Source organism: Pteropus alecto, unplaced genomic scaffold (genome assembly GCF_000325575.1).
Source record: "Pteropus alecto unplaced genomic scaffold, ASM32557v1 scaffold10, whole genome shotgun sequence".
NCBI classification, from domain to species: domain Eukaryota; kingdom Metazoa; phylum Chordata; class Mammalia; order Chiroptera; family Pteropodidae; genus Pteropus; species Pteropus alecto.
In genome coordinates this window covers 10,093,097-10,119,089 of record NW_006431210.1, presented here as the reverse complement: position 1 = coordinate 10,119,089, position 25,993 = coordinate 10,093,097, and the positions used below count along the sequence as shown (strand labels likewise).

Here is a 25,993-nt window from a genome sequence, read left to right as displayed (position 1 = left end):
TTTCCCTATAAAATGTAGGTAAATAATAATAGCTACCTCGCAAGGTTGTTTCAAGAATTAAAAAATATGCAGAGTCCGGCATAGACTAAGTGCCCAATAAATGACAGCATGAAAGAGCTGGGAGCACAGAGCGGCCAACACCCAAAGGCTCCAAGTAAAATATTATAGTCCTTGTCAACGGGGAAAAAACTTGCAGTCAGAAGGGAAAAGGCAAGTTAACAACTCTCTACTGCCATCTCGCAAGTGAATCGCTGGAAAAAGGGGGCAGGGACTCCCCCAGATTTAACTTATATGGAATGTGTGTAAAAGCATTGTTTTCTCATCATTAGGCTTTCCTAAATTTAGCTTTATTTTCAGTCCAGAATTACAGCATTTAGGGCATGAATTTTTAAAAAGCCATGTAAAACTGTCATGTACACAAGCAAAGATAGCCAGCCTATCCCTGTTCTTAAACAGGCATGGTCTCATCCAGCGTCACTCTCGCCTGGTGGCTGCTAAATTAAAGTGTGTCTATATTCTTTCTAGAAGATTAAAAGAGCTGAGAAAAAAGGAGAAACTTGTCTAAGCTTTAGTGAAGCTTCAGCGTTAGGCTGCCACCCGTCATGATCGTTTCTGGTTCTTGCTAATTCTACTTGCAACCAGTTTGGGGACCATGAAACAGAGACCTCGTCCGAAGGAATGCCACGGAAACCAGGATTGTTTCGCTCATTTTGTATCTGATCATCTGAACTTAATTGCTAAAATAAGAAAATAAAATGTCTGCTTCCCTGGATGTTCAACTCTCCGTTTTTAAATGAAATCACGCAGTTTTAATTCAGTCTCTTCCTTCGTTCTCCTCTCTGTGTGGGGCTTGACGTTAAGGTATACTAGCTAAAAGTAAAACTAACTAGAACAATAATTAAAACAATAAATAACTAGAACAATAAATAAAAGCCAACAAACTCTTTTTTCTACCAGTTAAGCAATAATTTGTGAACTCTGTGGCGATGGCTCCCATGTCCCTTTTCTTACCTGTCACCTCCCTGAGCTACTCACCCAGGTAAGTGTACCGCCTGTTCATGATGGCTTCGTCATTCAGTTTGAAGTAGGTGTTGTCTGTGAGGTTCAGCACTTTGACCGTCCCAGCCCAGTAAAATGACCCCGGGGCGCCCATCACCACCAGCTCCTACCGAAGAGAAACCCCAAGGTACTCAGGGAAGGAAGCTGAAGAGGGGAGTGGGCAGTGAAGTGAGAACCAAAATCACACCAAGGAACCCAGAGTAAATTAAAGATACCGCACCAGGGACTTTCTTCAGCTGAACGATAAAAAATATATGTATTTCACCAGATTCTCCAGCATTATGGAATCTAGTATACGAATGGAGTTACCAGGAATACAGACCAAGATAATGAGCAAGGTGACAGAACAAGTAACATACTACGTCCCTATCCTATCTGCGGGAGAGTCTGAACATATTTCCTCATCTTTATACCAGGATCACAGAAGGAAATGGCAAAGATTTGGCATGGTCCAAAATCACAGAATTTCAGGATATCATGCCCATGAAGAGACACCACCACTTCATGCAGCCTGGCCTCCAACCCCACCATCCAGCGACCCCACCTGCCCCGTACAGAGCAAGAGGAAAACGCTGACCAAAATCAGCTTTGCGAAAACCGTGCGCTAACACGCCAGGAAATGCCCCCTCAGTCCTCACTGAGGGCTCTCTTCTCAGGAATGGTTCCAAAGCTGGGTTTTCCGACCACTGTGACCCACTGCAAACTCAGAAGAACAAAAGCAAGAGAGCAGAGAGACCCGCTAAGGGAAGGTCGCAGACTGGAAAGAGAAGAGACCACAGACAGAAAGGGTCAGCACTACTATGAAAAACAGACCTGAGAACACAGAGACATAGCTGTCTTCAGTGTTTAAATTAGGGGCAGACGGGCCTCCATCCTCAACAAGCCTGAGAGCATGTCTGTGCTACAAAACCATCAAATGACCAATACTGATGGCAATTCTAGCGCCCAGAAATGACTGTTACCTCAGAAGGGCAGCACGGACATCTGCATGTCTCATCCACAGGAAGATGCATCACAACTGTGCCAACACAAGTTGGAGATGACCGAAAATTCTAATGATCGAGATTCTAAATCATCGTACATCTACTCGACAGAATCCTACAGCAGTAGAGACTATAGAAGATCTAATGGTGCTGAATCACAACATGCTCAAGTTAAAAAGGATACACCAAACACTACATACGCTATAATCAGGTTTTGTTAAAAAAAAAAAAAGTATGCACATAAAGATCAGAAACATAAGCCCCAAAACGTGTATGGCTTTTTCTACTAGGTGACAGGATTACAGGAATATTTTCTTTCTTACTTTTATCCCTAAAGTTTCTTTTGCGTTTGTAAAATTTCTAGAACAACGATTAAACTCTGACAAGGAAGTCATCTTAGAAAATGCAAAACGTGTTCCTGGGATGACAGGATCCAGGCATTAAAACAGAGCATGCGCCGTGGGGAGGCTGTGATTGGCTGAGGGGGAAGCGGGCGTCCATTACATCTTTGCATCCGCTGGTGTCCTGACTGAAACTTTGATTTCTTCCTTCCCCAACAGGGAATCCCTTCTTTATAATTCTCTCTATTTTCTAAAGTATCTACAACTACAATAAGAAATAATACAAATTATTTTTCTAACAAAAAATCATTCATTTTTCACTGAACAATATTTATTATGCACCTACTATTACATATAAAAACTTATACTGGAAACCCAGATAAAGTCTTTGTATGATATTTCCAGGGTAAGTCAACATGGAAATATGCAAAATATTTTAGAAAAATTCTACCCAAAAAAGGTTAGAATAAAGATAACTTCAAGAGGAAACCCCTCAGCTATACAAAAACCCCAAAGATGCAGGCCATCTGGGCCTGTAAAAATGATGGCCACTAGGCAGGTGGCCTCTCATTGCCTCTCCTGGCCTTAGGAGTCCCCACACACTGTCACATTTCAGCAACCTCCTTCCAGACTGCCACTTCTCTGCAGAGCTGGCCTCACCACTGCCAGAGCTGCTGGTTTTCTCCAAGGCCCTGGAGGCCAGATCTTGCCACAAAGGGGTTCTGAGTTTCTAATGACAATTCTTGAAGTCACACTGACTCCCTAGGGAGCAAATGTCTGAAAAGTCAGAAACATCTAAAGAGAAAATTAGAGAGACGAGGACAGAGTGGGCCGGCGGGGAGCAGTGGTGGTATCAGGGCAAGGCTTTGACTGTCATGGGCTCTCAGGCCAATCTGAGAAAGAACTTGAACAAAGCACGATGGAAAGAAAGCCACCGGATTCCTGCCAGGATGGTCTGGTCTGAGAACACTTTCAGGTTCTGAGCTCCATCTGCCCCGAAGGAAGCCGTTGGTGATAAGCTGGATACTCTCAGAGGTATCTCACTCTTGTATAAAAATATATCAGTTTCTGCACACACAGGCTTCACCAATGGGAAAACACAGGCAATGCCTGCCTGCCTGCCTGCCTGCCTGCCTGCCTTCCTTCCTTCTCTCCCTTTCTTTCCTTCCCTCCTTCCTTTATTCCCCTTACACTCATCCGTTCTGCATAAGGCACCTGTGCTAGTTTCTGGAAGGGGTGTGAGAGAGACAAATGACCATTTCATCAGAGGAGAGAGACTTGCCTGGCCTTGAGCTCAGAAAGGAACCTGGAATCAGTGTCCACATGCAAAGGACACCAGAGACCATAATGAACATGCTCAGTAGCAGTGCATACACAGTGGCGAGCTCTCTGCACCTGCAGTTCTTCACCAGCCAAAGCTTTGGGCATCACCACAGACCTGTAAGGCCTTTGGACACCAGGTGGTGGGCATGCTGCTTTCTGATGACATAGATTAAAAAGGACAAAAGCTGAGAAATGCCTGTCTAACATGTCCCTGTCTGCCCTCTCTTAGACATGACAGGGAAGATAAGACCAGGTAATCCCTCTCCTCAAAAACTTTTAAAACCAACAGCTCTTTTTGTAAATCATCTTCTCTTAGTGCTCATGCCCTGTCTCCCTTCAGTTCAAACTGGATAAACTGAGGCTGAGCCTGAGACCCTGGGGCCGGGAGCAGGGGAGGGAGCATGGAAGAGTGTCTCCCTGGAACTCCCTCATACTTAGCTTTTTCCATTCTGTGCCTGTGCCCTTTTGGTACCATCCACAAGTGCCAAGAAAACGTTACCAATGCTTAGCTCCCTGCCACCCAGCAACAGCCAACGCAAATGTCACACACAAGAAACACGAGCTTCCCCATGAGCCAAAGGCCACCACCACCTAAATCCGCGTGTGGAACCCCATCGATAAACAGTGTGGGCCTTTATCAGCAGAACCTCCAGAGGTGCAGGAGTATCGGGGTGCGCTGAGAGAAGCTGAGAGTAGAAGGAAGCTTGGGACCCACAACGGAAGTCTGTAGAGAACAGCCTTCCTTCTCCCCCCGCCCCGATGTCTCCAGGCTTCCACGGTGGGCTCCGATGCTGGAGGGGTCGGTCCACTTCCTTTCTTGTTGCTGTATTACCCTAGGCTACAAAAATAAAGTTCCCAGGAAAATCCCCCTTATCCTCAATGACCGGCTAAAACTCACATGGTATCCACCACTCAAACAGCTTTGATAACCCCAGGGTCACCGGCCTGCGGGTCACGCAGGCACTTTGGACCAGAGCAGTTCAGGGCAACATGGCCACATCTGGAAGGCCACAGACACATATCCAGCTTGGGAAGCAGCTGCTCGCTCGATGCAGGGACAGCCTAGCTCACAGCAGAGGTCAGCCCAAGTGATGAGGTCAGCGGGAGGGCATAGGAGGGGAGCCGTGCTCTTTGACCTCCCTGACCACGTTTCCTGCTCAGCCTCCAACAGCTGAAGTTCCAGAAATGAGAGAGGCAGTGAGTTCAAAGACCTCCTGTTTCGGGAGGCCAAGAGCCTGGGAACTGAAGCTGAAGCCAAAGCTCAGAGTGGCCAGGAGACAGTGTGGCTGGGTCAGAGGGCTGAGTCTCCATCGCTGCCAACCCATTCCCACCACACCACGCACAGAAGCCCCACTGCTGTTTGCTCCGAGCGTGTGCTGAGGCGCTGTGCTTCCCCCAGACTCTGGACCCCAGAGGCTTGAGTTTTAACAGGTCTTCTGGCTCCTCTGGTCACCTTGAACTTGCACAGCAACCTGGGTTTCCCCTACACGCTCCTGCCCTTCCCATCCCTCCTAAAAAGCCCTCCTTCCACCCAGCCCCAATGCCCTCATCTTCCCTGATTTTCTGGCTGGTGATACCACAGTGACACCCTCTCCCCAGGAACTCTTTCTCTCTCTGAGGTCTCCATCAACTTCTCTGATGAGTTCTCATTTCTGCAGTGAGTCTACTTTTTCTGCCACCACCATCTGAAGGAGGCATTCCCCGCCTGGCTCCATGCTAAGCACATCCAGTCCCCTCAGAAGGTTACTGGCCTTGGCCAAATCTAAGTTTCTAACTCAGGCTGGGTTCCACTCCCTATATCCAAATGTCTTCTAAAAACATCTACACGCGTTCCGTGCCATCACCTCACACAGCACGTGTCTAAAGCAGACCCATCGGTTTGCCTCTCCCAGTGACCCTTCCTCGGGCAGGCCCCCTTCTGCCAGCACCATCTTTCTCCAGAACCCTGGCTCAAAACATCCTTCATCTTCCCACAGTCCTCTGGCCACCCAGCCCACTTATACTGCCTTCGCATTCTCTGACTCCTCATCATTTTCATTCCGAAAGGGTCTCCCTAGCCCGCCCTGTTGCTGGACCACAGCACAACGCCCGACCTAGCCTCCCTCCAGGCCCTCCCACTTCCAAACTCCTGGGCACACCGAGCCTTTCTTACAGCACCATGTCACCACTTGCTCATGAACTTGCAGTGGCTCCCCGCTGCCTACTGGGTTGAGTCTTATTTCACTAGACCTTACTGGAGGCATGACAACCATAGAAGTTACACAATCTCCATGCTTACTGAGATGGAAGAAGGGAGCAATCTCGACATATGGCAGGATGATATTTCAAATCAGTGGGGATAGAGAAAACTGTTTAGCACACCAGTGTCAAAATAATCGACTATACATTTAGGAAAACAATGGAGTCCGTTCCTACCATATAATGTTTGCAAAAATAAACCCAAGATGCATTAAAGACACAAATCTTTTTTAAAATTATAAAAGTGCTAGAAGAAAATATAGGTGGATATTTCATATTCTTAGGATGGGGATGACCTTTGTAAGAGAGAAGTCTAAATCCAGAAAGAAAAAAAAACTGAAAAATTTGATCAAATAATGAATGTTCGATGCAAGTACAATAAAGACACCATAAGCAAACTTAAAAGTAAAAGACTGATGAGAAAAATTTGCAACATATCTAAGAGATAAGAGATTAGTGCTGAAAATACAAGCTCCTAAAAATCAGTAAAACAACAATGATTTAAAAAAAAAAACAGATTGGACTAAAAATTTTAAGAACAATTAATTCGAATGGTCAATATTTGAAAAAGATCCTAAACTGCACTAATAATCAGATAGAAGGACATTAAAAAAAAAAAAGAGGTCTCATTTTTAATGACAAAAATTTTAAGTGTTAGTGAGAGAATGTAGAGACAGACAATGACATACAGCCGGGGGGAATGTCAACTGGTAAACATTTCTGGAGTGCCATTTGCCGGTATGTGTCGAAATTCAAATGCTGGATAGCTCTGACCTGGCCATTCCTCTACCACACACCTCATCTAAAGAAATGTGCGCTTGTACACAAGGATCTCCAGGACGATGCTGCTAGGGAGAGAGAGTCTGGCGTGTTTCGGCAGCAGCCTTTAGTCACCGTGGCTGGGGGCAGTGAGTCGGGGGAGGCGAGGTAACAGGTGGGGCTGGAAAGGTAGGAAGGCCTGGGAGTCCATGCAGAGGAGTCTGCATTTTATTATAAGTGTGATGAGAAGACACGGGAAGGTTCTGAGCGAAGAAGCATCGCAATATTTTACTTGTTTCTAAAAGTTGGTTATGGCTGCTGAGTGGAAACAGTCTGTTGGAAGGTGAGGCAGGAAATCGGGAGGGTCTGCAGCGGCTAGGAGAAAGACAGCTGCGTCTTAGATTCGTAGGGTGCCAGAGGAGGTGGAGAGAAATGTCGTTTTTATGGTAGGTTTTGAGAGCACAGGAGGTGGGACTTGCTGATGGTTCAGATGTAGGAGAGTAAGTGAAGAATCTTTTTAATTTTGTCCCGAACAGCTAGGATGATCGGTGATGCCATTCACAGGGCCTAGCATGGAATTCTGTGTAGACTGTCACAAAAATGACAGTGAGTGGAATTTCAGCAATAAGAATTGCTGAAAGTCAGAGGTGAGGGGCTGGGAGGGAAGTATCTCACATTTATTGGTTTAAGAATGAAGGGTGATAAAATTTCTGGCTTTTCAACCTTTTCCAAGTTGCTTTCCAAACTAGACACCATACTGCCAACTATTTTCTCTTTGAATTTAAATAGCAACTTTTGGAAGTTAAGCTGAGTAGTTTTGCTCTTGATCAGAAAGGGTGCGCTTCAGAAAGCTCTGGAAACCAGTGGGTGCTCTTTTCGCCCCCTCGATGTCACGTGTCCTCCTGAGCTCTGCTGTCCTGGAGTGAGTGAAGGCGAACTGAAGTCAGCGTCACTAAGCCCTTGGGCCAGCACGGTGAGTGTGAACTTTAACCTCCTACAGGATGAGCAGCCAAAGAGTCAGGATGACAGGGTTTGGTTTTGAAAGATTCCTCAGGCTGAGGGGCCGGAAACACAGGGCAGGGGTTGAGAACGGATACAGACTGAGGTGATAAAAATACTCTGAAACTAGACAGTGGCACAACATTGTGAATGTACAAAATGTCACTGAATTGGACAGTTTAGGATCGTTATGTCTTGTGCATTTTACCATGATAAAAAAAAAAAAAAAGAAAAGAATGGACCCTGAGACCGGTTCGAGGCCAGCGTATCAGGGTGATGACGGGGGCTTTCTAGAAGGGTGGTGGTGATGATGAAGGTGATGGTGGTGGTACTTAAAGCTGCCATATTTGGGATATGTTTTGGAGGTTCACACAACGGGATTGTAGAGGAATTAGAAGTAAAAAGTACTTTTTTTTTTTATTGGCCTGACCAACTAGATGGATGATGGTGCCACTTACAGGGACCAGCATGGGACTTTGCAAATGGCAGACGATCATTAAAATGATTGAGAAATGAAGAGCTGATATGAAGGTTAAACTTACAACGGGTAAGAATCACATAAGAAAACAGTCCCTAAAAATGTACCACAAGCCAAGGCTCATGTTATGAGCACAGAGGCACATAAGCCTTCGAGTCCATGGCCCTTCGGAATTTGGGGAAGGGATGCTGGAGCTGTGTGTGAAATCAAGTCTCTGCTCTAAGAAGGGGAATGACAGAAGTCGATACTCATGTGCTGAATATATCTTCTCATCTGCCAACCATGAGACACAAACTTGGCTGGGCGCTGTCTCACTTGCACCCCCTTTAATCAGTTCTTCCCACGGGTCTCAGCGTCAAGCTGACTCCTAGAGCAATCCTCCGAATGAGCCAGCCCACGCCCTCTGCCCAGTGGTCTCTGGCCAGCAGGTGCTCTTGCCGCTTCAATGGCCTTCCCTGGATGTGAGGGCCAGAATCTACTCATTCACGGCTCAGGTACGTGAGGGCATCAGAAGACCAAAATGGGGACTACCGAAATCAGAACCAGAAAAAAAACGAACACCCACAGGGGAGGAGATGTGCCCGGACGGCCGACACCCACCTCGGTGAAGAAGCCTGCTATCCCAGCCTGGCAGGAGCCGTGTTCCTCTCCGTACTTCTTCTTGTACTCTGGAGGGGGAGAGAAGGGAAGAGAACAAACCACAGCCTCATCAGTGTGTGCCAGTCGTGTGCGGGGCGGCCGGGTGCTGGCCACTTCCCCCAGTGCAGCTGGGGCCCAGTGCAGCTGGGGCCACTTCCCCCAGCGGGCTGGGCCCCGGGACACCGTCCAGACTGCGGCGCGGAAGGAAAGTCTCAGGAATCCACCAGACCTCAAAAATCCTGGCTCTGGTGCCATCAGGTAGTGAGGTTGCCAAGTGCCCCCCAGAGGACTTCCTACGAGCATGTGGAAAAAGAACAGTAGCTATGGTAATTAAGTGAGAGGCCGACAATTATTTCATTTATTTCGGAAAGGACGGAGAGCCCCAGTAGGAAGGATCTGAAAACATGACCCAGAAAAGAAATGGTGTAGCCCTCCCAGTGTGGAGTCCCCTGGAAGATGACCAAGCCTCCCCAAAAAGACACGCCATACAGCTGGAGGTAATGTACTTTCTACCATCCAGCCAAAAGCCACCTGGAGAGCCTGGGGGATGCAGAAAGAGGCACGGGAAACACTGTCACTGATGGTGTACAGTGACACTACATACTGACACCTCTGTCTCTCTTGTTTCACACAAGGAAATGGGGAGGATCTCTCCAGGTCAAAAGAAAAAAAATGGAGAAGCTCTCCTCCCTCTCTCCCCCGGTCCCCAACACTCCGCCCTGACAGAGGGGCCATTCTGTTGCTTAACATGTTCTAGGCACTGTGTTAGCTGTGTCTACTCACACCACTTCACTGATCCCTGGGAGCCTACATTGCCATTTATTAACATATAAAACTCCTTAGGCTCAGAGGGGTGAAGCGAACTGTCCAAGGTCACACAGTCAGTCTGTGGCAAAGCCAGGATTCCACCCCAAGTTCAGCAGACTCGGAAATTCACATTCTCTTTACCTCTGTGGCCTATCAAAGGTTTTGCAAAGTGAGTGAGTATACAAAACCTAGGAAATGACCAGTCATCAGATATAATTCCATGGGTAAAGACATGGAGATGGAGAGATAGTCAGCTCAGGTGACTCAAATTAATTACATGTGAAACTGACATTGCTGGGCACTGGCTCACGGCTGCCCCTGGGTACCTTCAGGCTGGGGCTACCCAGAAACATAACCCAGTAACCCCACGTTACCCCCTGGGTTCTAGGCAAGTCCCTGGTACCATTAAAAGCAACATACTTAATTTTGAAACTTTTATACTTAAATATACAATATACTTAAATTCGAAACAAAATAAATAATACAAAAGAACAATGAAGCCATGATTGCAACACAGTGCCACTTCCTGCAGCTCAGAGTGTCTACTGGAGGAGAAGGGGGGAAGAGGACCCTGGGGAGACATCCAGAGTAATTCAGTTTCTAATAACACTCACCACAGAGCCTGGTAACATTTTCCAGTAAGTGGCCATTAACTGACTGCTAAATTACAATGGAATGTCAAGTGAGTTTCTCCTCTTCCACGGGAGGCGAAAGCAGTTCCTCCCGCTTGTCCTGTTATTACAAGGAGAACTCACATGTCTGCCAGAAAGCAACCCGGGGCGAACGGAACTCGCTTGTTCTTTGCAAAATCTTGCACCACGGCTGCAAGGGGGCTTGTGCAAAATCATAAATAGATCCTGCATCAAATTGTATGATGGCAAAAAACAATCAAAATTAATCATATAGCACAATGGCAAGAAACATCAAATCATTCCAACCTGAACAGCTATGTTAAGTCTGGAAGGTCTGGAAAAACCATATGCACACCATCGACTCTAGGGGCTAAACGCCCAATTGTAACTCACAAACAAATGAAACACAGAAAGGAGATTCAGATGCCACAAGCAGAACGAAACTACATAGTAGGACACACCAGTTCGGCCTCATAAATTTATGACATTAAGAATTATTAGGCATTCTTTCACATTTTATTTATTTATTCATTCATTTTTTTAGACGAGGCAACCCTTGGTTGACCTCACAGATTTCAAGGACCTTGTCAGCTTACAATCCCTTATTTTTTACGCCTACAGCACCTGGTCTTCCTAGGTGGTCTCCCATCCAAGTACTAACCAGGCCCGACCCTGCTTAGCATCCAAGATCAGATGGGATCAGGCTTGTTCAGGGTAGCATGGCCGTAAACTCAATCTTTCATGTTTTAAAGAAGAAATGTGTCTCAGTGTCTCTTTTGTGACAGGGACTCAAAAATAGTAAGAACACTTCACTGTCCCTTTCCACCTCATCCCTAAATTGTACAGGTGAGCTCTATGCCAGGAGCAAGACCCAGGATTTCTGAGGTAGCCATGACCATACTGGGAGCTGGGAGTACCCCACTCTTGGTCCCAAAGTAAAGGCCAGGTAGAGCCCTTTCACCAGCATCCCTGCCTCAGCCAGCATAAGGGCACCAATGAGGCTAGCCCTTGTCCAGTATAGGGACTGCATCAGAGGTCTGAGGCACCATCCCACTGGCTTTGATGTTTCTGAAACCCCAGGGTCTATACCTGCCTTCTCAAGATGTTCTAGACAAGGAGTCAAGCCACATGGGGCTCCTGACTCATTCCCATACCCCATAATTCCTGCAGGCCATGTTCCAACCTCCCAGGATCCCTGTGACTCTGTGATTAACCCCTTAACTTGAAATAGGATCCATACCCAGTGCTTCCACCCCACCCACCCCATCACACACCCTTTGAGGACAGGGCAGCTGTGGCAACTCTAGGTAGGCTCAGCTGGCATTACTGGCTTAGACGGTGTCACACACCAGGCCTCCCACAGCCTTCCAGACCCCTCCTCAGCTTCTCTGTCTAGATGACCTTTCAGGTAACAGTAAACGAAACCCTCTCCTCATCATGAAAATGTTTGTTCAACACAAAGATGAGTTCATTCATCTCAGTGCCCCAGTGCCAGCCCTGTGCCAGCTGCCTGTGTGTGCTGGTGATGTGAGCTGAGGGCAGGTGTGCACATGCTGCTCCGTGCAAGGGCCAGGCACGCACCTCCTGACACTAAGTACCTGAACTGTCCAACCTGCTTCACTTTGGACCTCTTGCCCCGCCTTCCAGCCCTGCCTTCTCTCTCCCGACTTCTCAGGCTCCCTGACCTCAGCCCCAGCTCTGCTTGAAAAGGAGCTGTGTTCTGGGTACCAGGCATTCTAGGTTTTCTACCTGATGCCACCACTAACTACAGAGGCCCAGGGACGGTGGTGGGTGTGATCAGAGCAGGGCAAGAACCAACGGGATGGATTTTTCTGAGCTTTCCATACCCAGATCGGCTGAGGCTACCTGGAGCAATTCCATCTCCTCTTGGGCCTCAGGAGGAATATTCAGGTCCAGTTCTTCAATCTCTGTCCACCCTCTAGCTTGACCCTCCACTGACTGTCCTCAAACACCCAAGAGGAACTGCTGAGACACAGGTGGGACAGCCCAGCTCGAGAGAGGCAGGCCCAGGAAGTCGCCATGCCTGTGTCCAAGTCCCGTCCTCCTAGGGAAAGTGTTCGTCTTCTAAAAGTGAAAGCCCTCTGAAGAATAGACGTGAGCAGCCTTCACAGAAGACTCTGAAGCTATTCTTGACCGATCACATCTTGAGATGTGACGCCATTGTGCAAGGATGGCCGCCCAAACCCCACAGTCTGTGCCCAGCCTGCTCCTTTTCAGTTTAAAAAAAAAAAACAAAAAACAAAACAAAACAAAAAAACAATACCTAAGAAGTTTCTCCCTGATCCACTTTCTAAATGTCTGCATACAGGCCTAAGATATGGGTATGGTAGACCCACCTATGTAGCATACCTGTATCCTAAAAAAAAAAAACTTGATTTTGCTTGCCTGCACCTGAGACGGCAGGAAAGCCTCTCCCACAGAACTACGAGAAAGGTGGTGGGTGTGGGGACAAGGGATTGGCCGGGGCACAGCAACCCCAAGAAAGCCTCCAGGTCCCACACTGTCCCTCCACTGAGAAGTGCAGGGTGGAGGGATCTGCGGTAGGACCTTCAGGCCCCTCCATTTCCAGGAAGAATTTTTCCTGTACACACACACAGGCTGTGGGCCCTGCAGCAGGCTGCTCCTGGGCACGGCCACTGAGTCTCCAAATGCCCCCAAGGACATGGCTGGGCAGAGAGAAGGCTGCCGCATGCTAGCTGCCTCCCTCTCCACTGTGGAACAAACATTTATCCACCTCAAAGCAGCAAGGGACCATCAGGCATAGTGTGACAGCAGCTCACAGATGCCATAACAAACCTAATGCTGTTAAATTTGAGGGAACTGAATCTGGGAAGCAAAAAATGTGGTTGAATGAGGAGACCTAGCAGTCATTTGGGGGAGCTGGGAACGGCTCTTTCTGCCATGTCTGGGTTTAAATTACTTGACCTGCGTCATGAGCTTTGATTCTTTAAGTTGTACGGCTCCTCATTCTAAAAATGGTAGTATTTTCCTTGGTTTAGCTGCTGGTTTTACTAAACCCTGTCTAAACAGAAGGCAAATCAGAGAGGGAAAATATCAGTTTCCAAATGTTCACAAGCCACAACTCAATGCACGGAGCTTACACTAATGAATTTTAATTCATTCAAGAATGAAATTGGGTGTGGTCGCTTCCTGCACACTTCCCAGATGCTGGTGGGATAAAACCAAGCCATGGAAAAATAAAGATTTATATACAGTGTAACATATACCCTTCCTTCTAATCTCTCTTCCTATTATGCATTTGAGAATGTCTCATCTTTCCAAGCTAGTCTTTTTAACACATCAATTTTAAAATTATTTTCCATAGTTCCTTAGCTTAGCCATGAAATAAAATATCAGATTAAAAAAAAAAATAGCTTTCCAGTCTTAAATTATTTGATTTTTTGCTCAATTTCTGAGTGAATACTAAATAACTGATTAAACAACAATTTAGAGGACAATGCATTCAGGGAGATATCTCTAGTAACAAAAAGGATGTTTAAACACACATAACTGAAGAGAGAACAAAACTATCGTCAGCTATGAGGAACCACCATCTGAATGGAAAAATAAAGATCTAAATAGCTAGGTTAGAGAGGAAGTGAGAACATTTTATCAAAATAATTGACAATTAAGCTACGGTGGGCATTAAATGCAAACTGCGATAAAGACAGACACTTACAATTAAGTGAGAGAAAGAGGCTTTAAGAGGTGAAATGATCTTTAGATAATGTCTATAATTCTAATCCTATCCATTCATTTCACAGATGAAGTTTATTTAAAGCCACAAGGGCAGGATTCTCAGTTTGCTTCTGCCACACCATCATGCTTCACAGAGTACATTTCCAGTGGGAACATTCCTACTCTTAACAAAAAAAAAAAGTTTTCCATTGATGGATGAACAGATAAACACAATGTGGCATATACTTCAATGGAATATTATTCAGGCTTAAAAAGAATGAAATTCTGACACATGATACAACATGGATGAAACTTGAGGACATCATGTTAAGTGAAATAAGCAAGACACAAAAGAACAAATGCTGTATGATTCCACTTATATGAAGTATCTGCAGTAGTCACATTCATTGAGACAGAATGAATGATGGTTGCCAGGGGCTGGTGGGAGGGAGAATGAGGAATCATTTAATGGTACAGAGTTTCAGTTTGGGAAAAAGTTCTGGAGATTGGTGGTGGTGACTACACAACAATGTGAATGTATGTAGTACCACAGAATTGCACTTAAAAATGGTTAAAATGGTAAATTTTATGTTACGTATTTTTTACAATAGTAAAAACAATTTTTTAAAATGTTTTGTAGTCTTTAAAGAGTTCCTTCCACCCAGAATCTAATAACACATTTTGCCAACTCCCTACTTCAGAAGCGGAAACTAGCAACTTTACAGGCCCATAATAATATACCTACGTTCAACTTACTGTGTGTTTTGGACTGAATATTTGTATACCACCAAAATTCACATGTTGAAAGCATGCTCGCCAATGTGATTAGCATTAGGAGGTGAAGCCTTGAGAGGTAATTAGGAACAGGGCATGAGGGCACAGCCGCATAAACAGGGTTAGTGCCCTCATGAGTCCTGAGAGCTTGCTTCTCTCTGCTCTCCACCGTGTGAGGACACGGAAGATGGCCATCTGTGAACTGGGAAAAAGCCCTCATCAGACACCGAATCAGCCCGGGCCTTGATCTTGGACTTCTCAGACTTGAGAACAGCGAGAAATAAATGTTTCTTGTTTAAGTCACCCCACACGATGGTATTTTCGTCATGCAGCCCAAACTGAGCAGGATACTAGACATTTTGGTATCTTTTGTCCCTCCAAAAAAAAAAAAGTAGACCTGAGCATGAAACAGTCACATTTTCTTTAGAACCTCTGCTCAGAACTAAGTGGAATTCACTTTGTGACCAAAGCTCAAGACTTAAGAAGTCACTATCACTGAGCATAGGCAGTCGAGTCACTGTCCGGATATTAAAACCAAATGCTTAGAGTAAGGAAAGATCCAGAACATAGAGCAGATCAGCCTCCCAGCAAAATTTTATCAGGCTAAGGAGCTATATCTGCCCTCTGTACCTGCTGAGACTTGTCTATAGTTTGGGTCTACAAATGCAAAACTGCGACATGGCTTGAAAAGTCTATAACATTGTGTCCTATATATTTATGAAATTGATTTGAAAAAGAGACTTCTGTGATGGGCCAGAGCACCCCAGTCATCATAAAGAAAACCAACATCCCAATAGAATATGGAGCACAAAGAAGCATACTCTGAACCTAAAAGCCAGCAAGTCTCCCTTTGCTTAATAAGCCTGTGACCTTCATTAACCTCCCTAAGTCTCAGTTTTCTCATCTGTACAATGGGGGTAAGAATACTTACCCCAAAATAGTGTGATTACTCAGTAAGATCATAAACGTTAAAAGTACCTAACACAACACCTGACACCCAACAGCTGCTCAGCTAACATTAGGTGAATCTGAATCTATTAGTTTCTCTGAGAAGAACAAAACCTGATACCCATCATACGCATATGCTATTTTAGAAGAGGATATTCATAAAAATTTGGACAACCATAAGGAAAATATAGACGATGCATTTTAAGCAGTCAGTAATTCCATGCAATCTCTGGAAACATGTTTGAAGTGTAGAATAGATTCGTGCCCAAGATAAAAATTCTTGGCACCCAAGGGAAAGCCTGCTGGGGGCTCCCTGAGCCCTGAGAGCCACTGCCAGAGACCTGGCCCGGCTGTCACCTCCAGTCACCCTCCCTCTCTCCCCGTCAGGGTCCCCCTCCGCCTTAACTGGCCATAACACAGAACTGCATCTGCTTTTTAAAAATCTGCTGTATTTACTTAAATGAGATAATCTTTATGAAAGCTCTTTGGAAACCATAAAATCCTATGTAAATGTAGAGTTCTTTATTTAATAAAAATTTATGGGGCTTGTTCTTGAATTTTTAAATGGATTAACTGAGCCTTTTATGGTTCACTCCAAAAACAAAACACAACAAAACAAAGCCTCGATTGCTTTTCATTTGTAAATGGCTCTTGATTGATTTTTGTCCCCTGTGGAGCCACAGCCTCCAATGTTAGAAGGGGGAAAAAAATCTTCACATCTGAATGGGTGATCTCTTTCTTTCTCTTGAAATGATCACTGTCTTTGGAGATGCAACAGCAATCAGGAATAAAAGGCTAGCCACCCCCTGGTAATAAAGGAAGGAGTATGCTTCAAGCCAAATTGAGCCCAAATAGCTTTTCTACCAATTTCACCAACTACTCTGAGCAAGACATTTAATTTTACATTTTTCTTCTGTAAAATGGTGCTAACAAAGCCAACAAATCAAGGCTAGTATGAGAAACCCATTAAAATAATGTAAAGTAATAAAAAAAAAAAAAAGTACAGAAAACTTTGGAATAAATGGGACCATTTTAAATCACAGTAAAATTTGGACCCCAGCAATTCCAAATTTTAGAGCATTTAAACATGGCATGAATTAAACTTATAGACAGTCTACAAAAAAAAGGAGAGCGCTTAATAAGCAAATCAACTGTGCAAATATCATCTTCACAGTATTTCAGAAACGATCTTTCCAAGAAGTCTTAACATATTTTTAGTAATACCAAGCTTTCTATCCTCCATTATCTATTCATTAATGCAGGATCTGCTAGACACCTTCTGAGAACATTTAAGAATACTATTACGGATCTTAAAGTTAATTAGAAAATTCACATGTATTGAGCGTTCGCTCTGAGCTACGAACTGTGTTGATCACCTTACATACCTCCAGTACCTCTCAAGTAGGTGTTACTCGCCCTCATTTTACAGATGACGGCACTGAGGCTCAAGGGGTTTGCCCAGAGTCACCCAATCAGAACTCAGGAGCTAGGGGGTAAATCACAGGAATGAGCGAGTGATAAAGCCGGATTCTGAAATTAGGTCTAATCCACAATGGCACCCCAATAGCACTTCTTTGTCAGCGTTTCATCTGGAACGTTTTCTGTTCATTTAGCTGGGCTGCTCCCAAATTATTCCACATTAGTGAGGTTTTTCTGTCACAATGAAAAGATGGCTTGTTTACAGCCTCACTCCAGCCAAGCTCCGGTTTCTTGTGTCCGTGGGCTCAAGAGCAAAGGATGAAAGAAATCTCTGTGCCCGATTTCATCAATGCTCTGACAACTTTGGGGAGTCCTAAAATACCATGACTTGGCTAATAGTAACTAATGTTTTATAGTTCTCGCTCTTTAACTTACAAAGTTTTCCCCATATGTCATCCCACTGATGTTCCTGTTTTCTCACACATTCTGACAAAACCAAACAACATATGGTAGCAATGATGCTGTTCTCCTATCGAACGTGAACTAAACGGTTTGACTTAAGGGTGCGCTCCACCAGTTTATTTTACTTTGTGTCCTAAATTCATTTTTGTTTCCCATTCCCGGTTCTACATTTCCCGGTTCCAAACAGGATATTCTGATAGCATTTCCCACCCAACCAGAAACAGGAAGCACCTGAAAAGTCATGAGAAAAAGGTCCTTGTGCCAAACCAAAGACTGATTTTTTAAAAATTCAAAAGTTTGAGACATTTTGGACACGTGCCCACACACTTAGAGGCTTTCCTCAATTAAACCAACCTTCCAACATTCTGAAGGGAGCACAGCTGACCCTCACACGCACCCGCAATAAGGCCACCATTAGAGAACAATGTGTGGTCTTTCTGAGTACTTTCACCTGAGGTTTCTCACGATGCCCCCCCAATAAGCCTCAGAAGCGAATGCAGAAGAGCCCATTAGAGCATCCATTCCCACTGAGGGTCCAGCCACAGAGACAGAAGCATGGAAGAGAGAACCTCAGCCAAGCATCCCACTGCTCCCTCTGTGGTCTTTCTGCTTCCTATCCCGCCCCTTCCTCTCCTGCCCCGCACCCACGGCCGTGACCAACGGTGGATTCCCACCACCCCTCCCTTCAATGTGCCCCAACAGGTGGCAGACTCTACACGGGTCTCAGTTTTTCCAGTTGTAAACTGGAATAATCCTGCCTTAATGCCACGTTGAACTTGGATGCAGCTTTGGCCTTTGGGGAGAGGTACACAGCAGTGTACGCCGGCATAGAATTCTCCCCGCCATGCAGCTCTCTCACTTTTGAAACATTGTGTTTCCTGTCTTGCCCTGTAGAGGGGGAACTTCTTGACAGCTGGGACTGCGTGACTTGGGTTTTATCAGGCACTTCGCACAGTGTCTAGCAGGTACTTAATAAGAGTAAGTGGACTCTTTCTGGTAGACGAATTAGTCCCTCTATGGTGATTAACGAACACTAGTACATTAGCACATAATATAGTATATTAACATTTATATGCTTAGCATGTAGTATATATCAACATATACATGCCAGGCACTGTTATAAGAACTTACAAGTATTAACGCAATCCTCTTCACAGCCCCTTGAGGTAGGTTAGGCACCGAGAGATTAAACAACTCATCTGAAATCACACCATTAACAAGTGTCAGAGCCAGGACTTGACCTCTGGCAGTCTGGGTCCAAAGTCTATCCTCACAGCTATCACGCTACTCTCCATTGTGTGGCATATGAATAACAGAATGGAAAGAAAAACTTGGCCTTGAGAAAGCCACACCACACCTCTAGACCTCAACAAAGACAGGCTGGTCTAGGTGATATCTGAAAGGTCATGTCAAACTCTAAAACACGTCCGTTGTACTTAACCATAATGTGATCCCCTGCCCAACGAATAGAGTGTGCGTCACCGAGTTTTCCACATTAGGAGGAAATAATGGTCGCCTTCAGAGCCAAGGTAGGTTTGCTTCAGACCACAAAACAGGGAGGTGGAGATCCCCAAAGCCAACAGAGCACAGGCAACAGCCCCAACTGTGGTCTGCACCCCTCCACCTTGACAGTCCAGCCTTCCAAAGAAATCTGAGCGTCTGCCATCCCTCACCTCTGGTATGACCAAGAGCCACAGAAACGTTCTGTTCAGTCCCCCGTTGTTCTGAGGGGCTCTTATATACCGGCACTCCCCACCCCAGCCTCACCCCAACCCCTCACTCCTCCCTGGGTCGATAAATGAGGGAGGATACGAAAGCATGTGTGTGTGACTGTAGGGAAGGAGGATTAGGCGGGCACGTGACCATTTTGCTAATTTCTTCGCTGGCTCCATTTGGCCATCATTAAATCAGCAATCAAAGGCAATCCTGGAGGCTGGGAGTCGATCCCACAGTCACTGGTAAGAGGAATTTCGGGACCTGAAATGAGCCCCATGTCAGTCAGCTATCACTACGTAACGACCATGTCTGTGGCAAACAATAACAAGCGTTCATTTCTCACTCATACATCTACGGATCAGCTGTGATTTGGCTAATCTAGGTGGTTTCTCGCTGCAAGTTCAGTTTCGGTCTGTTTCACATTTTTCTTTTCTGGGATCGGTGAGCTCCAGGGGACATGTGCTATGGCCATGGTCCAAAGCCCCCAGAGCGGGGTGTGAGGTGGGGAGACATGATGCCTCTGAAGGCCTAGGCTCAGAGCTCACACACTCTATTGTGAACGAGGGACACGTGGATTAGACCGGAGGCCAACCTGTCCCCAGCCTTGCTGCTGCTCTTCTTGGCTCACTCAGGCTCCCACACTCCTGCCAAGCATCACACCAGAGCCACCAGCAAAGAAGACAGGAAGCCGAGCAGGGACTGCTTTAGGGAACACCATCATCCACAATATTCACATCCCTCGTGAATATACCTTTGGGATACTCCAAACAGTCACCCTCTCTGATGACTGGTTCTTATTTAACTTAAACTGGAAAGTCCAAAACACAAACAGAAATCGCCAATAACCATGAACAGGGCATGAAATGGTTTGCCGAGGCCAAACAGATGCAAAATTCAAAACCCAGCTCTTCTATTTACTGTGTGAGCACCCTGTGGCAACTTACTTAGCCGCTGAGTCTCAGCGTCCTCATCTGTAACAGGTGGAAGGCAACGCAGAGGTCCACCTACAAGGGTCCCATCCACACCCGCTCCACCCTGACCATTTCCATGATATGGCCCCCTGCCACCTGCCAGCACCTGCAGCTCTTTGCCAGGGGGCTTTCCCTGCCCACACACACAGCGGGGCAGAATGCCCAGTGATTAAAGACCCCAGCCCCCCTCAGGTGGGATGGTTCCGAGGTGTGTTCTCTGCTGGCCTCAGAGCTCCCCAGAGACTGCACCGCAGTTGCCCAGGGTGGTAACCCGTGGTAACATCCCTTTGGACTGCCTTCCCTTCTCTTTCTCGCTCTCCCATTCCCTGACCAGTGTCTTCTGCAATAACCTCCCAAACAAATCACCTGTCTTCAAACCCAAGTGAAGGAAAATACTTGTTTTTCAGGGGTTGTGTAAAGATTAGGGAGCCCGACACCGGCTTGCTGCTGAGCCCCCGGCTGCCTGATGACGGGCCACTTAGAAGCATGAGCCCCGTGGCTGTAAGCAGGCACGGACAGCGGCCCCAGTTCTCTCTCCAAAGGGCGGTCCTTTTGCTTTCCGATGCCTATGGGGGTATAGAGAGGAATCGCCGGGGACAGCAACGTGTCCCTGTTTCACAGCACGTCTTCTGGGGAAAGCAAAGTGTGGGTCCCATTGCAAACATAACTAGTTTGGGTTCGATCATCAAGGCCTCCGTTCCCCCACCTCACTGACCCCCCCCACTGCTTCCCAGCCTGACAACTGTCCAAAGCGTTGTTCCTGGGGCACTTCCCTTTTCTTCCCAGGGTGGGGGGAGAAGGGATAAGCTAGGCAGTCAGAACACAGTCTTGACCCATTATTTGTGTATTTATACTACCTATCCCTCCCTCTTGACCAATTATAGTATCGTCTATGTTTCAGATAAAGCTTTTCTTTCATCTGGGGCAATACAGAGATAAACAGGGCCAGAGTTCAATTTCCCCGCATGGCCCAGCCAGAGCTGACCAAATGCTGACACCAGGGCGAAAAAGGGCTCGCCCTCTGAGAAGCAGAGGGTTTGTGCCCCTTACAGGGCCCCTGCCAGCTCTTCTGCAGGGCCATTTCACAGAACACCCTGCTAGGGCCACCTGAGTCCCCTTCAGGGCCTGCAGGGCCCTCCACAAGGCAGACAATGCATGTGTCCAGATGGCATTTCTCAGAACCCATTTGCGGGCCACAAAATTTGAAACCTGGAAAAACCCAGAGAGGCCCAAAGGAAATGAGGGCACAGGCCAGTGGAGAAGTCTATCCAAATCAGGGGGAGAATTAAAACATAAACAGTCAGCACTTAGAGAAGAAGAGGTTCTAGCTCACTCAAAATTAGGCTAAGAAAACCTAAGCCTACAAGCTATAAAACTGAAGAAAATGACAGCCATTTTCTGAATCCTTACAGTCAAATTTGACTGAGCTAAATAATAATCACCTCAATGGCCCCCAGTGCCCAGGCGTTTGAAGATTTTAAACAGGGAGGCTTAGAAAACATATTTTCCTTCCAAGACCCCCAGGTATCCCTTGGTGAGGGGCTCTCAAAACTTTTCTGAGGATGCATCCAATTCTCAAGCATCTGACAGGGTGCATGGAAGAAAGGAGGAAAGTCAGACAGTAGATGTTATGAAAACTGAATCCTGGGTCTTTTCTGGCCCCTGCCTCAGGACATCTGTCCATGGGTGTGGCCAGGAGCTGTCTCAGGAGCTATCTCGGGAGCCTTGTGTCCATGCGGGAGCTACACAGCACCATGGAGACCATCTGAACCAACCTCTGAATTTCCAGGTGAGGAAACTGAGGCCCAGAGAGAGCAAGTTTCCCGAGGTTGCACAGTATCCGGCAGTGCCAGGAAACCAAGTTCTGTCTGACCGTTTGGCTGAGGTTTGGTGAATTTCCGTCTGTGAGACTTCAATAAGCTTGATAAGCACTGTGGGCTCTGTGGCAGAAATGGACGAGGCTGGACAGGGCCTGGAACCACTGGCCGCTTCTCACCCTCCTCATTACCTGGGCAGAGCCTCCAGCACCAAGAGGCCATCTGCGGACACATGCTGCCCTCCTGTTAAGGGTTTGGACAGCTGGGGGACATGGAGATGGGCTGGGGGTTATGGCACAACGTGGAGAGAGGATGGAGGAGAATCGAAAGCACTCACCTTCATAGCAAGGGATCAGCGTCCTGCCTTTGGCCTGGAGGTTGGACGGGATGATGTAACAGAAGCCGTGGGGCAGGATGTGGTCTGTTTCGTAGTAGATGTTCTTCCAGCGGTGGGCACAGGCCTAAAGGACAGACAAGAGTTCAGAGCAGGATAGTCAGCTCCAGGAGGTCACAAAGCAGACCCCAGCAGTGCCAGGTGGTTCTGTGAGAGAGTAGCAGAGGGGCCAGGAATCCATCTTCCCCCTCCCACCAACTCCAGCTACACCTTGGACCAGGTGTTCTTCTGGGCATCAGCAAACTGAACAAGAACAAGCTTCTGGGAGACAACTGGGAGGAGACCGATAATAAACAAATATATAAACGAGGATCGATCGCAGCTGGTGCTGAGCACTGGGGAGGAAAGACACGGGTTATGGGGTAGTGTCTGTGAGTGGGAAGGACGGTTTCATCTGGAGGTCAGAGAGGGCCTAAAGGGTGAGAAAGAGCTGACCACACTGAGCATAGAGGGAGGAGTGTTCCAGAAGGAGGGGGTATCAGGGGCAAAGGAGGCAATATGAGAAAGGCTTAGAGGTTCAAGAGAAATGAGGAGGCTGGTGGGGCTGGTCAGGAGTGACTGTGGAGGGAGATGAGGTCAGAGGGGACAGGGGACAGGCCACAGGGTGGGGTGGGGGGCGCCTGCAGACCTTGGGGACGGGTACTATTTTAGTGGATGTGCAGTGGGAAGCCGATGCAGTCTTATACAGGTGAGTGGTGTGATCTGATTTACAGTTTGGACAGATAACTTGGCTGCTGTGTGGAGACCGTAGGTGGGCCTGAGTGGAGGTGAACATCCAGGTAAGAGACGATGCTGGCCTGGACCAGGATGCAGGCAGTGGAGATGAGAGGCGATGGCTTCAGGACACATGCTGGAGGTAGAGCTGACAGGCTCTACTAGATGTGGGGAGAGCAGGAAGGAAGGAGAAGGAAGCCAGATGAAGACTGAGACAATCACTCGACACCATCCTTCAGGCCAGGATGGGCCTGCTGTGCACACCCGACCTGTGCGACTGTGTGTTTATTCATGCATCGGGTAGTTAGTGAGCACCTACTACATGTCAGGCTCTGTGCTGGGCACTGAGCACACAGCAATAAACAGTCATGGCCCTTCTCCTGGATCAGTCTGGTGGGGAGACAGACTTGAGTCCTCAGGAGGCACATGTTGAAAAAAAGCCAAACAGACAAGGGGCTGCTCCTCTGCCCACAACAGACCTGGCGGTTCACAATGTCCACCTGCTCACCCACTGGGTCAGCAGTCGGCCCCCACCAGACTTGCAACCCATCAAGGTCACCTGGAAGCCTCATTAAAACATAGACTGGGGGGCCCCACACCCGAGACTCTGGCTCGGCAGGCTTGGAGTGGGCCACGAGAATCTGTACTTCTTACAACCTCCCAGGTGACTGCACTGTGGAACACACTTTGGGACGCTCCTTTCTAGAGCTGGTTCAGGGTAAAGTAATAGGTTGAACAATATGAAATTGATGACTTTTATATTTTTACCTACAGAAACACTTTAGCATCCATATCATTAACTAGAAGGAAATGCTTGTTGATGGTTCTTTTTTTGAAGTGAATTTACAGCAAAATGCACAAATCTCCAGTGCACCATTTCATGAGCTTTGATAAAGGCACACGTAACCAAACCCTTAGCAAGACAGAACATCTCTCCCGGAAGTTCCCTCACACCAGGAAGTGTCTGGTTTTAACAGGCTGGTCAAGGACAGCCCCTCTGAGCAGAGACCCGAAGCGAGTGAGGGAGCAGCTGGAAGGGGACCTAGGGAAGGTTCAGGGCCAAGGACCCTTAGGTGGATGAGAGCTTAGGCACATGAGATAAGGTCATCAGGGACAGACAGACTCCTCTGGTCAGCAGTTGAGAGCAGCCTCTCAGCGCTGATGTCAAACCCGCGAGGAGAAACTGAGAGACCTTCCCCACCCACCACAGAACACACCAAGCCTCACGCTGGGACATAGCTGCCCACTCCAGGTGTGCGTATGTCTGCACATCTGAATACCCACAGGCTGATGAGGAGCTGACCTGCTTACTCAGAGGGCATGTGCTCTGGCCAACCCAGCCCGCTTCTCGTGGACACTCACCACTCACTCCTGCTAACGGTTCGCTCTGGCCAATGGGTGCATTTTCTTAAACTGTTGCATTTTAAAATATTGACTTCTTGGCTTACTTCCTTCAAACACACTACAGGCCATAAAGTTCGTCATTTATAGGGTCCGTGCCTGACTTCTGCAACCCTGGAAGCTGGGCAGAGTTGTCTTTAGAATTCCCAGTTTCCATATGGGCACCCTGAGAGTCACACAGTGGGGTCGAATGGGATGCTCAGGTTGCTGAGAAAGGGAGGGGTTCATCTGGAGCCTGGTTATCCCTCGGGTCATTTTACAAAAAAATCACTGCTTGTCAGCCGCTCTCCTCTTCAGCCCTCAGGCCAGTTGCCAGCAGGACCCTTGGCCAGGCCACTCTGCCCAAAGGCAAAGAGGATGTACTCAGAACAAGTTGGAAACCGAGCCTGTCCACACACTGCCTCTTGCCCTAGAACATGAAACTACGTCACACAATTTCTTGTTATTCTTTATACTGCAAACCACCCTCGCTCTTCCCCACTTGGTACTGTTTTGTGGTCAGGGCACATTTCCCATGGACGGATATGACATGGGGCTCTAAGAGTATCTCACTAAGTAGAATGTCATTCTATTCCTCTAGATTTAAGTTGTAGCTCTGATTTAATTCCGATGGCTTGCAAACTTGAACCACTTTTCATCTAATTAGCTGGTAAATCAGTTATATTTTTGTTTATGGATTCAGCAAAGCCCTTGGCTTCTGGGGCTTACCCCGTTTCATTGTATTTCTGGGTTAGAGAGACCGTAAGAGGAGGAGGATGTTTATTGTGGGGCACGCTGACTCTCATAAGGAAGGACTTTCTGCATTTAAAGTCTAGTTTATTGTCTCCTTGTTTTTTTTTAGTGCCATAAACTGTTTAAGGAATGATCTTAGACGATCCCTAGGAGATCCAAATATTGTGTTTCGCAGTAAACTAAACTAAAATTAAGGCATTCTGTGAGGTCAGAGATCAAAGTGTCAAAGGCAATATGCATGTAGGAAAACAAGGAAAAGTCTCTGTGAATTATAAAAAGACCGTTTAGCCCTGATTATCATTATATATACACACACGCATGTCAGCCTGACCCCCTACATTAAAAAAAAAAAAAATTCCTAAGGGCTGTCTCCAAAGCATTAATAACCCCATCAATCTCTCCAAATGAGCTCTGCTGTGAGGGAGGAAGGGAGCAGAGAGGGAAGAACAGGAAAAAGATCATTCTCTGGAAATAGCAAGACTTGACCAAACTCAGATTGCAAATAATCATAAAAGGGGGGAGGAGGTACTAGCGCCACCCCAAATCTTAGGATTGAACCTATTTCAAGTTATAAGGATTGTTTTTTTCTCCCCAAAGAACAAAAAGGAGAAAATGAGCAATTTATTTCAAAGGGCTTTTTGTGGTACAGAAACAGCACATCCTAGGAAGGGGTGGAGGTACTGGGCTT

At 46.7% G+C, this 25,993-nt stretch overlaps 1 protein-coding gene and 1 pseudogene across 1 annotated transcript in view; both read right to left on the bottom strand.

The window, feature by feature from the left end:
- The window catches only part of ITGA9 (integrin subunit alpha 9), a 290,420-nt gene that overhangs the window by 242,672 nt on the left and 21,755 nt on the right, over positions 1-25,993 (bottom strand). The window contains exons 4-6 of the mRNA XM_025038975.1: positions 22,402-22,525; positions 8,781-8,848; positions 1,036-1,165 (exon numbers count right to left, since the gene is read on the bottom strand). Coding sequence (XP_024894743.1) covers positions 1,036-1,165; positions 8,781-8,848; positions 22,402-22,525 — 322 coding nt within the window. The remainder of the gene's footprint in view (positions 1-1,035; positions 1,166-8,780; positions 8,849-22,401; positions 22,526-25,993) is intronic.
- Positions 10,871-10,989, bottom strand: LOC112470320 (annotated as a pseudogene).